This window comes from Porites lutea, chromosome 2, assembly GCF_958299795.1.
Source record: "Porites lutea chromosome 2, jaPorLute2.1, whole genome shotgun sequence".
Lineage (NCBI taxonomy): Eukaryota > Metazoa > Cnidaria > Anthozoa > Scleractinia > Poritidae > Porites > Porites lutea.
This window is the reverse complement of record NC_133202.1, coordinates 49,806,314-49,818,566: the sequence shown is the minus strand read 5'-3', so window position 1 is coordinate 49,818,566 and position 12,253 is coordinate 49,806,314. Positions and strand designations below refer to the sequence as shown.

Sequence of the window (12,253 nt, the reverse complement as noted above, 5' to 3'; positions counted from 1 at the left end):
TCTACAGTAATGTCAAAACGCGGATCCATCGGTGTGATTTGTTTTTCAAAGTCACATTTTTTTTATTTCTTTTTGGGCAAGGTACTATCACAAACTAACAAAAGAGAAGAAGACAGCAAGAACCAACAACTGTCATTGTAGGGGTGTGACGTGACGTACCCGCTTGGACACGCGACTTCTCCGTGAGTGCACTTGATGAGTCGCATGAGGAACGTTGCGTGACGAGACAAAAACGGCTGCGTGGGAGGCTAGATTTACAGCGAACACGTTCAACCAAAGAAGAATCGACCACCCAACATTGGTTAAAAATCAGGTAAAACAAATGTCACTTACACATTTCAGTTCATTTCAAGATTCTATCCAGTTCTTTACGTGTCACGACGGCAGAAAGAGACAATGGTTGTGTACAGTTGAATCCGCCATAGGATAATTGCATCGGACCATATCAATTTCTGTACAATTTTAACTAGTTTGGGCTAGTTGTAAGTTCAATGATCAGTAATAACAGGCTATTAGTATTCAGAAAAAGGCTGTTTACTTGATTTAAGTATCATTATTTTACTGCACGCAGTACAAGCTATTTAGCAGATAAATCTCAGATCTCATTGTTGCGACTGTTATGTTAATCCACTTCATTTACACAACATGCTTAATTCTCACGGTATAGCGGTAAAAGGTCCGATTTAGACGAACCCAAATATCATTCAAATAAGTAAAAATAGCGAATTTTCGCTTCAACAACGAGAGTCAGAGTTCTTGGCAAAGGAAATGCGCGCTGTGTACCGCTATACATTTTTAGAGCTCTTATTTCCCGTGAACGTTCGGACGCGCACAGAACCACAAAACATGAAAGATTAAAAAAGTAGATGATGACTTTGTTCCTTCTCCTTCAGTTCATCGAAATTTTTTACCCCTGTTCTCATTTTACACTATCAGGGAATACTTTTTCCCAGTTGCTAGCTAATATGGAGTTCATATAGTTGATCAACGATAAGTGCTAGATGATGGAATACAACCAGCACGTTCTCGCGTCCCAGTCCCGTGCCCTCTGTTGTAAGGGCCTCTGGGGGCCCAAGGTAGATGTGATAACCCGCTCAAGTGGGGTAAAAAATAACCTGGTCTGGCAGACCGGGCAAGAGGCGGGTCACCCCACGTATCATGTAAACGAAAATGAGAGAATATATGGACAGGAGGGTTACCCTACCTAGGCAGGTTACCTCACCTAACTGGGGTCCCTCACCTCCAGGTAAACGGGCCCTAAAACTATAACTTTTTCACTTTCTCGTTGCTGTCGCAAGGGATTTAGAGGGTATTTTTTGGTTACATTAACTGTATCAGCACTGAATTACACACTATCAACAAAGCGGTATGGCCAGTACCTTACTCATGCGCACAACCGTATCACCGGGGTAGTGGCAGCCATGAACAGCAGTCTCGCCCTTTGGGCTCATCATCATGGCATACCCGTCTGACGGATTAACGCCATACCGTGGAATTGGTAGGTGTGCTTCAGTGCTGAAACTGGTATATTTGTGGTTACCCCTACCCACTTATTTTATACACCATGCATTTCGTCTGACCCCCCCCCTCTAAAGCCATTTTTTGTCATGGACCCCCTTCAAATCCCACCAACCATGGCCCCGCCCCACCTTATAAAAAAATGAAAGGTGTCTGAAGTGTCTGATCACTTGTAACTTTCGACCCTGGCCTCGGTCAACAGGCGGCCCAAGCCAGGTGCATATATTACCGCATGTTTTGATACTGTTTTGCATATTACGAGCGATTATAGACTTTGTATTTTGTATTTGTATTTTTTGAACTGCAGATAAAAATACAAAAGTGAGTATGATGATCAATGAACGACCTAAAAGCGGTTGAAAAAGAACCTGACAAAATTCAGGCTTGACCAGAAATAGAACCCTGGCCTGCGATGAGAGACTTAACAGTTGCGGATCCAGGGGAGGGACCGGGGGGCCCGGGTCCCCCCTTATTTTTCCACCAAAATGAGGCCCGAAGTGCCGAAAAAAATTTTTTTTCGAGACCGGGCCCCCCTTTTTCTAAGGGTCTGGATGACCGGACCGCCCGCCCCCCCTTATCTCAAGTTCTGGATCCGGCACTGCGTAACTTGCCCTAAGGATTTGGTTTACATTTATACCAATATTTTTTGAAATCTATATCGAATTTCTCATACATCGTCGAGTCTATACATCGTATGTAAAACGGTATAAAAACATACTGTAATTTATGCACCAAGTTTGCACCACTTTGATTTGTCATTTTAAGGGTTGAGCAAGTATGGGAGATGCAGGCTTACGTTTTTGTTTGAAATCGGCAGGTTCTACAATGCCTAGCAGATTCCAAGGCCGATTATCGCCCTTAGCGAGAGAGGCATTGGCAGAGGTTATGGCTACGTTTATCTTGGTGGTTAGTACTCACTATAATGAACGTTTCAATTTCATTTGGATTGATCTATTGTTCTTCTAAGTGAGAAGCACCTACTTTTTATTATTTTCCTCCCAGTCTTTTGGCGTCGGCTCAGTAGCCCAGAAGGTTCTTAGCCGGGGGGCTTTTGGAACGTTCTTTTCTATCAACTTCGGCTGGGGGATCGGAGTTACACTTGGATGTTACTGGGCTGGCGGAATATCGGGTAGGTATTTTGAGTTCTAATTCAACATGGGTTTCTTGCACCGTAGAAAAGAAACTTTGCCCCGCTTTGTGTATAAATGGCCCGTGCCAGCAACATACTACTTGGGGATAACCCTGCTCTGGACTCAGAAGCATCCCATACAGGGAGGAGTAGAAATGTTGTGGATATTCATAATCGCCAATTTGTCCTACGGAAATTGTGATAAGCTCTGGCCTGATGGGCCAGCTGGCTCGTATGAAGACCGGGTCACCAGTCTTCTAAACTATGTTATCATCAGGGTTCTCATTGAGCCAGAAAGCCTGGCTACTTCGAATTTGGAGCCGCCTACTTTTTGGGGTATAAGCTAAAAGGTGAGAGAGTGAACGCCTGAAATTGCATTTAGCATTCGATTGACTAGCCACCTACTTTCACATGCTATCAATCGGGGACAAAATATCAGTAGATACACTTTCCCAGAAATGGCCTTTCTGAGCTTTTGCTGACTTAAAAGGGGAAAATAAAGCTTTATTTGCCCACCCCTTCCATGCAATGTTGTGCCGCTGTTCGAGCTAGCTTTACGAAACAACGATTACCCCAGCTTTGAATGGGGGCAGGGGTGTGAATTGTTTTGGTCTCCTAAATTGTCTCGTTTAAGGACAGTATCGCCGACATGATTTTACCTTTGGTTAACTTAACTTAATGCACCTTAACCCTAACTTAATGAGAACCCAATTTGTTCATTGAAGTTTTTTCTTTTAGTAAATTGTTCTCCCTCTTTAGCCTTTTGTGACTTTTGCGGTGAAGAAGTGTTTCCTGCAAGGAAGTCCTCTTGTTTGCCATACTCATCACTCTATATAAATAATAAATAAATAAGTAGTTCGCGATAGTCACAATTGAGGCTGTGTTCGTGAATGGAATAATTTTGTGTACTTATACGAAATTCGCTTATAGTAGTATTCTGCCCTTATCAATGATTTTTGAAACATATTTCATCATTCATTTTTCCGTTTCTGTTGAGGTGCGCATATGAACCCTGCCGTGACACTGGCGTTTGCGTTTGTTCGACGCTTGGAGTGGATCAAAGTTCCCGTATACTGCATCGCTCAGTTGTTTGGGGCATTCTTAGCGTCTGCTGTCGTGTACGGAATTTACTATGGTAGGACCCTTCATATTTTGGTATTTATTTCTGGCATGCTTACTTGCAGAAAATTTCTATGGCCCTCATTTTCCTCGATGCGAACTCTGAAACAAGTACAGTGAACTTTGTTAGACAGTGGACAGTGGACACTCACGGAACCTTTTCTTCCCCTTGCTACTAAAGGGTGTCCGCTTAAATTGTAGTCACTTGAAATGTAATTTGATTTAAAAAAAATACTTAAATATCTAATATATCTTTTAGTCAGTCTCTAACTTCAAAAACTGGTAGTAAAATGAACTAGTCCATCTTTTCCTCCAGATGCTCTCAACGCATTTGACGGTGGAGTTCGACAGATTTTGGGCGTGAATGGTACCGCTGGGATATGGGCAACCTACCCTCAAGAGTTCTTATCCACCGGAAATGGGTTTGCTGATCAGGTTAGTATTATGTAAGCTTTGCAGAAGCCGATTCATAAGAGTTCTAGTCAATTGCCGAAAGACGGTTAGTAGTACTTTCATTTTGAATTTCACCAGTTGAGAGTAGTTAATGCCCAGCTTTGTTTGGAGGTTGAAAGCGTTGTGCGATATTTGCTCTAGTTATAATTCGTGATGAACATGACAGTGACAAATCTATGAATCCAGTTCTTTGGAATGGAAGCTTTATATAATCCTTTAATAATAGAAATTTAACAAATTGAAACCACCCGTTCTGTTATATTAGTTTTTTTCTTTTTGCGGGGTCCCCCCTCTTTTTTGCCTGCCACGGAATTGTTCAGTCTGCGCGACAGAGGCAACTAAACTTCTGGCTAAGTCTGTGAGCAAGCCAGCGCCCAAATGATTGTTGGCTGGGCTCCCACCTGTGTACTAGGATTTGAGTTTACACCATGATTGGCCTATTAAAAAGACATTGTCGACTTGCCAATCAGTTTGAAGGGAAATTCAAAACGCACTTCCGGTATTTCGTTGAGGCCACATGGGGCCCCAGAACAAGGTTCTCGGCGCTGCTTCGCAGACATTAGGGACTCTAAGATCCAACGACGCAACGGCAACGAGAACGTAGCTTAAAAAGTGAATTTGCGTTCTTTCAGTCTTTATCGCAGTTATTCCTAACCACTTACTTTGTCAAATGTAGGCGAACCCTCCTAGAATTGAATTCTTAAGGACCATACCAAAGTTCAAAAGGATAAATATAATTTCGTCGTTGCTTGTTTTTGTCTTCCATAAAACGCGAAATTAGGTATTTTCACGTCGTAGCCGTGCGAAAACGGGCAAAGAAATGTACAAAAAGCGTGATGCACGTTCAAAGTTGTTGTTTTGCTTAGAAAACCTATTGTTTTTTTTACGTTCTCGTTGCCGTCCGCGTCGTTGGATCTTAAAGTCCCTTTTATTAAGATAACGTCTCTGAGACTCAGGCTGGGAATTGTCTAGAGAAGGCTTACATTTGTGTTTAAAGTTTGGTAACTTGTCGTTAAATTTTAGCTGGAACCATGGTATATACTTCACAACTTTGATTTCTCTATTTTATTAAACATAAGCTAGTAGCCTACCTCCAACCAATGTTCTTTCTCATCCTTTGGTTTCTGTTTTTTTTTTCCTTAAGCTATTTGGCACTGCTCTTCTCGTCAGCTGTATCTTAGCTATTCTCGATCGAAATAACAATTCCCCTGACCAGGGAGTGGCTCCCGTTATGATCGGACTGGTGGTGTTTGTTATCGGTGCTGCGTTTGGCTTCAACTGCGGTTATGCTATCAATCCCGCTAGGGATCTGGGACCAAGAATCTTTACAGCGATGGCTGGATGGGGTGGTGATGTATTCACGTAAGTATTGAAACTGAAGTTGTCACTACAGAAGTAACGTTGAGGATAAATGCTTCATTATGCACGCTCAGTTCTTTAGTTTCAGTTCATTTCAGTTCGAACGCGGGCTATTTTACAATATAACCGAGCTGATTGGTCGAGATCTATGGTCGATAAGAGTGCAGACCTTGAAAATGACGTCATGGTGGTACAATTTGCTCTGCTCTTTCTCTCACGCGCAATTTTCCGAAAAGAGGTTAAAAACTTTCAATATTATTGTAAAAAAACAAATCGGCAGCGATTTTCCATGGTCTATATACTCTTATCGACCATAGAAACATGATAGAAATGACGTCCGCAAAATGTTCAAAACTTGGAGTACTGAACATTTTGACGTCTTTTCTATGATCGTTAAAAGTATAGAGCATAAAAATTATGTCGATTTGTTAACCAGGGCCGGTTTGTTCAAGGCTGGGTTAAGATAACCCAGGGTTAGTGAGAAATTTGAATTCAGATATAAAAGCTGAAAGAGCAAATTCAGTTTAATTCTTTTCGTCTACAATTTGGTGCTTATAAATATGCTAAAAGAGTAGAACACACTATCCGAGGAAATGCTGTTGTTCAAAAGAAAAAGAAAAAGAAAGCCGGATTAAAATTTAACCCTGGGTTAGCGCTAATCGGCCTTCGAACTACTGGGCCCAGCGCCATTCCTGGGTTAGTTACCATTGACAACACATATGATCTGTATGTAGTTTATCCAGGATTGTCGCTAACTGGACTTCGAACTACTCGGCCGTCAATCGTCTTTGTCTTACTCTCGTGCATCTGCTGCAAACACTGTTCCTAAAATCTATTACATACACAGAGCAGAGATTATCTACAAGCAAAACATGTATAAGCACCAGTTAAAAAGTCCTCAAATAACGATTCCAGTGAACTGTAAACGCTCTCCCGCCCCCCTGCAAATCTACAATGAAACGGTCCTGGGAACGCGATTATGAGTTTTTTTTATATTGCAATCACTGACAGATTTGTATCTGAAAGCTACCTATCTCTTTGAAAATAGAAATCATGTTTTCGTTATATTTAGGGTTGCTAACCACTGGGCCTGGGTACCAATCTTTGCCTGTCTGCTTGGAGGAGTCCTGGGCGCTATTGTTTATATCGTCACCATCGAGCTTCATCACACACTCTCTGAGAACAGCGACGATCGTTATTACGAGCCCATTCAAAACTCCGATACGGCGAGAGAGGACCAACTATAGTGATTGTACTGATCACCCCTCTTTGTATTATTGTATCTTGCTCTCTCCTATAGTAAGTGGCAGTGTCGCAGCCCTTCGTAACATAATGTATTAAATTAAAGTCAAACTACATTTTGCTAGCATCAGCAGCAAAAGCAAATAAAAAGTAATGGCCAAATTGTGTGTTACATGGCAATGTTTGTACAGTCAAACATGATTCTTCACCGTTTCCCGCAGTGCTTAAAGTGTTTTAAAAAGTAGTGGTTCATGTACATTTAACAATTATTCCACGAGTGCGCGTTGGATATGAGATGCTAAAAAACTCGTGATAAGTTATATTTCGCTTTGAATTCATTATTTTCCCTTCCATCTTGGAAAATCTCAAGTCACCCGACGAATAATGCGACAAAGAAATATGTGGTACGTAACACTTTATTGTAGCATTGTTTTCAAGGTACAAACTCAGTGAAGGCTTCTTTACTCGTTACAGCTGAATGCACGAAAGCTGAGCAGAGTGAAACATTCTTCGAGACCGTTTCACTGTTGTGAACAGTTTGCAAACAGTCTGTCATGCTTTTGAGTCGTTGAAACCTTGAAGTGAAAAAATGCAGTGCTTCCTACACAACTTAACAAAATTAGAAAATAATTATAAAACATTTATATTTGGATTTGGCCAAACAAAGGACGTTAGAAAGTCCAGGTAATATACTGGAAATATAAAATAAAGCAAATAATTATATATCTTACACCCTGACTCAATGCAATTTTAAGTATTCTGAATTTCGAAAAGCAAGGGATACAGCCGCGCAAAAGCTGAACCGAGGTCAAACAGGAAAACAATGGGGGAGGGGCGAAGGAAAGAAGGAAGACAAAGAAACTGTTTGATTTCCAGCCGCTGTTCGGGAAATGAGCCCGCGCTCCTCCCCCAAACAGATTTCTCGGGGAGGACCGAGAGAGCGCCCAATCCTCCGATGTTTTCGCGTTTGACCTCTTACTTTACGAAACACGAACGAAAACGGATACAGCAAGCCTAGTACAGGTAGAGTAAAAAGTTGCTAATGGACTTTCCACTCTTGCAACGGAACTCTCTAACACTGCTGGAGGAGGCTGATAATGTCGTCGATCAGATCAAACGGTTCAGTATTGGGTAAATATCGCTTTACAGGATTTCCCTTGTGATTCACCAGGATCTTTTCAAAGTTCCACGAGATGTCATTACTCTTGATTGGTGCCCAAAGTATCTGGGTAGCAGCTTGACTAACAATTCCACCAGGGAGGGGACAGCGAGACTGAAAGTAAATGGAACGCAAGGGTAAGCATCCTCGTACCCAGAGCTGCGATCGTTTTAGCCAGCGCCATGGATGGAGAGCTCTGTGAATATGGAATTTGGGTTTTCCGTCTTGCGGCGAAGCCTCAGAAATCTCAAACAATAACCTTACCAACGATTACAAGATTGAAGCTATTGCGCTTGCGCGTGATCCTGGAATTTTCTCTGAGCTCTAAACCCTCGTTACTGGCCAAACGAACCGCAGCTCTGGCTGGGGACAAGAATGTAGTGGAAGGGTCTCAGTCCTAGGCTTTCACGAAAAGGAAAAGCCTAAGGGCGCCGACATATAGAGCTTTGATAGGGACGAAGAGGTTAAACAACTTCATCGACCTTCACACGAGGTAATCGGCTCCTGCTCTTGACTTCATTTTACTCTTACGGGCGCAAAGGTCACTGGTTATACCTGGGTGTTATATAGCGGTTTCACTGAAATATGATCAGGTTTATCATGCTTGGGGGTGGATCTGTTTTGTCCAAAAAACGGTCAATACGGTAAATCCTCTATTAGGCCTCTGGTGGGCTTATTTATTTCAAGCCCATTTGGGACGGGGGCTTAATAGAGACGGGGGGCTTATTTGAGAACGACGGGGGGGGGGGGGGCGCTTATTTAATTTAGAAACGACGATGGTATCAGTTCTCCATAAAGAATTAGAATACAAAGTGAATACGCTTAAGAACAAGAAGTTTTAGGTCATGCAGCCAAGGATGAGAGTAAAATCCGAACTTCACTTGGTAAATTAACCATCCCGGATCAGTCCACACGAATTTTTACTGTCGTGATTATTTATACAGTCTATATTTATTAGTGAAGAATAATTAGAGGAGGAGAGAAAGGGGGGGGGGGGCTTATTAGAGGGAGGGGGGTCATTTGAGAGGGGGGGCTTAATGGAGAATTTACGGTATAAAAGACTACCGTACGCTTTTTGACCTTTTAAAGACCGACGCGAAGGACGGAACAATTTCTTTTCGTTGCTTTTTTCTTTTCTTTTTTTTCTCGTCTCGCGCCTTGCCCGATCGTTTAATAAGCTTTAAGAACGTGGAAACAAGTTACTTCGAAACGAAGGATTCAAGTCTTAGAGTACTTTATGACTGAATGAACACTCCCGAAGCTTTTAGCTCTGTATATATGTATTGAGGGCACCGACGAAAATGACATTAGGCGCGTCTGAATCTGTTCGAAAGGCCAAAATATTAGCTTTTCATATTACCCATATTCACTTCGTTTGCCTTCTGACGTTTCAGTTGTTTCGTGCATTTTTTTTTTAAATGTGATTACGTAACAACAAGTAAAACCAGCGCAATTCACTTCTCTCCCAGTAAAATCTCACTCATCCTGCCGAATAGCGTTCATATATTTAAAAGTTACCTTTACGAACGTGTAAATGGGATCTTCTTGAGCACCGTTGACTTGTATTTTCTGGAAGAGCGGAAAATTCGGCTCAAATCCACCACCAGGTCTTACGTACTTCAGACCATTCATAATTTCTCGAGCATTGGCCCCCGGTTCTTGGTAATGGAATTGATTGCAAGGAAACGCTAGGATAGTGAAGCCACATTTGTACTTTCCATCTGAGAATTTCTTCATGAGTGCATTCAGGTGTGGGTACTGGATAGCGAACCCTCAAAATGTCGCCACATTGAGGACCAGCGTGACTTGTCCTTGGAAGTGTTTTAACGAAACTGAAGTTCCATTTAAGTACTTCGTTGAAAAACTGTACAGCGTTTGGCTGGTATCTTCCATACACTGCGAGTAGTTGTAAGGCTTTGCAGCTGAAAAACCTACAAAGAGGTATAGGAGAAAACCCAGCAAGAGCTTCATCGTACCTGACTGACTGTGAAGACGCACAGAACGTCACAGGGAACTCGACTCATGACCACTCGGTTGGACATCTGTTAAATGCGCAATCAATCATATCCCCCACCCACCCCTGTGTTTTATCCAATCCGTTTTGGTGAAGGGTAAATCGAATACAATAAATTGGAACAAAACAGAGAGAGAATAAGGCAATAATTCTCTCCCCAAAAATCAAGGATGCGAAAGTTGCGCTTATCTGCCTCTGCGTCGCTTTATTCTTGATTTTGTGAATAGGGAGGAGTGGGTTGCCTTTCATCTCTTGCAATGTGGAGGTTAGATGTCTTGTCTTGTCGGGAATGTCACTCTAGTGGACTTGCCAAGAGCCCGTGCAACGGTCAGGGGAAAACATAACCCGAAAATAACTTTCTGCTCAGTTCTTGCTGTTTGGAGGGAAAATCTCCCCCAAATTGGGACCTAATAGATCTAGACATTTCTCCTGGGGGGTAAGGGGGGGGGGGGGGGGGGTACTCCCCTATATAAGCCACAGAGCTAGAGGTATGTGCCAACCCAAAGGGTATGGTTGTTTGGCCGCCTGAAAACGGGCATACACTTTGCCCCGTTTTGTATTTATCGTTTCAATTCCAAATGAATAAGAACGAAACTGAGGAACATGCGAATTCTACTGCTTTTAAAGAATTGTTCTGTTTGCGCTTTAATCTAAGTAAGACAAGTAATGATGACACAATTTCTGCCTTAAGACCAGGTCTGAAAAAGGGGAAGGATTTTAGAGGCCTGGTCTGAAAACGGGCGTCGAAAATGACATTTTTTGGTTTGAAATAGGGTCAGGATTTGGACAACCGGGGGGCACAAGCCCACCAAGAACTCACAGGAGTACCCCCCCGGCATCTCTCTTGATGTAGAGCCCTGAATGCTGCTAAAACTGGTAAAACTTGTCGACCTAATCCTTGTGAGCACTTGTTAAATTTATTTTTTTCTTTTTTCCTTTAACTGTATTTAATGCTTTTATTTTGGCGCCTTTATAAGTAATCAAAGCAAGCTGGTCAGATTGTGGTGATGCTTGTTACGAGAAAGAGAATTACAAAAAAAAAAAACATTTCTTCTATCTACTGAGCTCCCTTGCATGAAACACCCTGAACGGCTAACGGGTATACCAAGTGAACATAAAACTGTTCAAACAGATTTAAAACGGATTTTAATAAACAGATTTATGTCCACTTCTCTAGATCATTCTCTCTTGCCACTTGGTATATATTTTTGCTGATCAGATCTCCTGTAGATCGATCCTACGTCCTTCGACATTTTCGTTTGCGGACCTTTGCAGTTCAGGTTCAGTTGTGTCGGGTATACTGACGTAGGTGTACTAGTGGGAACTCGCAACTTAAAGAAGATAGTTCAAATCGGTTTATATTAGCAGTGCACAAAAGTACCCTGGTCCCAGAGATTTTTCAGTTGAAAGTTTCCTCCGCGAGAGAGGGAGCAAGTGAAGCCGCCAATCCAACTTCGCCCTGGGCCAACCTCGTCCCCAGGGCGCTTTTCTCTGGCTTTTTTTCTTTTTTAGTGATTTTTTTAGTGATTGTCTCTAGTTAGTAAGAATGCAATTGACCTTGAAAATAGTTTCTTCTTTTTTTATTCGAAATGAATTGTTTTAATTGAAATGAAAAGTTCTTAATTTGAATAATTTTTGTTTAATGAAATGAATTTTTTTTCTAATCAAAACTAAGTGTTTTTATTAAACGAAAGGAATTGTAAATAGTGCTTTGACGAAACAGTTTTTTTTAAGTGAATTAATTGTGAATAGGATTTTAATAGTCAGCATTGTTATCAATAAAATATCTTCGATTTGAAAAACATACCGTATCTAATTAAACTGCGAGATGTCATACACTGCCCACTGACATGCATTGCTTCACGGCTGCCATCGGTCGCTAAGACCTGCCTGCCTAGTCTTCAAAGGTTTTATATGAATCCTCGCAATATCGTGAAGGGAAGCACTTCCTCTAAATAGTCTTCCCCCAGTCCCACCCCACCATCCCCAATTCATAAGTAACTGACATTTTAAATGCTCATTTAACCCATTGTTCCCTTTGTTCAAAGTTACAAATTGCTGCTGCTGCGAAAGCCCTCGAGCCTCTTTTTTTACCCTCGCATATTTTTCTATCTGAGGAACATGTTTTTTAAAATCCTCTTGTCTTTAATTTAGTTTTTTAAAGAAGTCAAATAATAATATATAGATGAAAATAACTGAAATGATATCAAATCCGGAATGTTAACATTACATACAAAGGGTGATTGTCTTTCAAGTTGTT

The 12,253-nt window shown here is 41.6% G+C and overlaps 2 protein-coding genes across 2 annotated transcripts; one reads left to right on the top strand and one right to left on the bottom strand.

Moving 5' to 3' along the window:
* The first annotated feature begins 192 nt into the window (after positions 1-192).
* On the top strand, positions 193-7,231 carry LOC140928927 (aquaporin-3-like). Its single transcript, XM_073378729.1, has 7 exons — positions 193-313; positions 2,336-2,424; positions 2,521-2,647; positions 3,645-3,782; positions 4,083-4,201; positions 5,364-5,581; positions 6,651-7,231. Exons 2-7 carry the CDS (start codon positions 2,344-2,346, stop codon positions 6,823-6,825), a joined length of 858 nt encoding a protein of 285 aa, XP_073234830.1. The 5' UTR covers positions 193-313; positions 2,336-2,343; the 3' UTR covers positions 6,826-7,231.
* Positions 7,221-9,957, bottom strand: LOC140928929 (glutathione peroxidase-like). The gene is made up of 2 exons (XM_073378731.1): positions 9,498-9,957; positions 7,221-8,093 (listed from the first exon to the last, which is right to left on the bottom strand). The coding sequence occupies exons 1-2, from the start codon at positions 9,948-9,950 to the stop codon at positions 7,893-7,895; spliced, it is 654 nt and encodes a 217-aa protein (XP_073234832.1). The 5' UTR covers positions 9,951-9,957; the 3' UTR covers positions 7,221-7,892.
* Positions 9,958-12,253: the final 2,296 nt, after the last annotated feature.

Bases quoted from the DNA above. Each gene is read 5' to 3' on its own strand.
- LOC140928927 (XM_073378729.1), top strand. From the start codon at position 2,344: ATGCCTAGCAGATTCCAAGGCCGATTATCGCCCTTAGCGAGAGAGGCA. The intron at 2,648-3,644 runs GTAGGTATTTTG...GTTTCTGTTGAG, and splicing joins CTGGGCTGGCGGAATATCGG to GTGCGCATATGAACCCTGCC. The intron at 3,783-4,082 runs GTAGGACCCTTC...CTTTTCCTCCAG, and splicing joins CGTGTACGGAATTTACTATG to ATGCTCTCAACGCATTTGAC.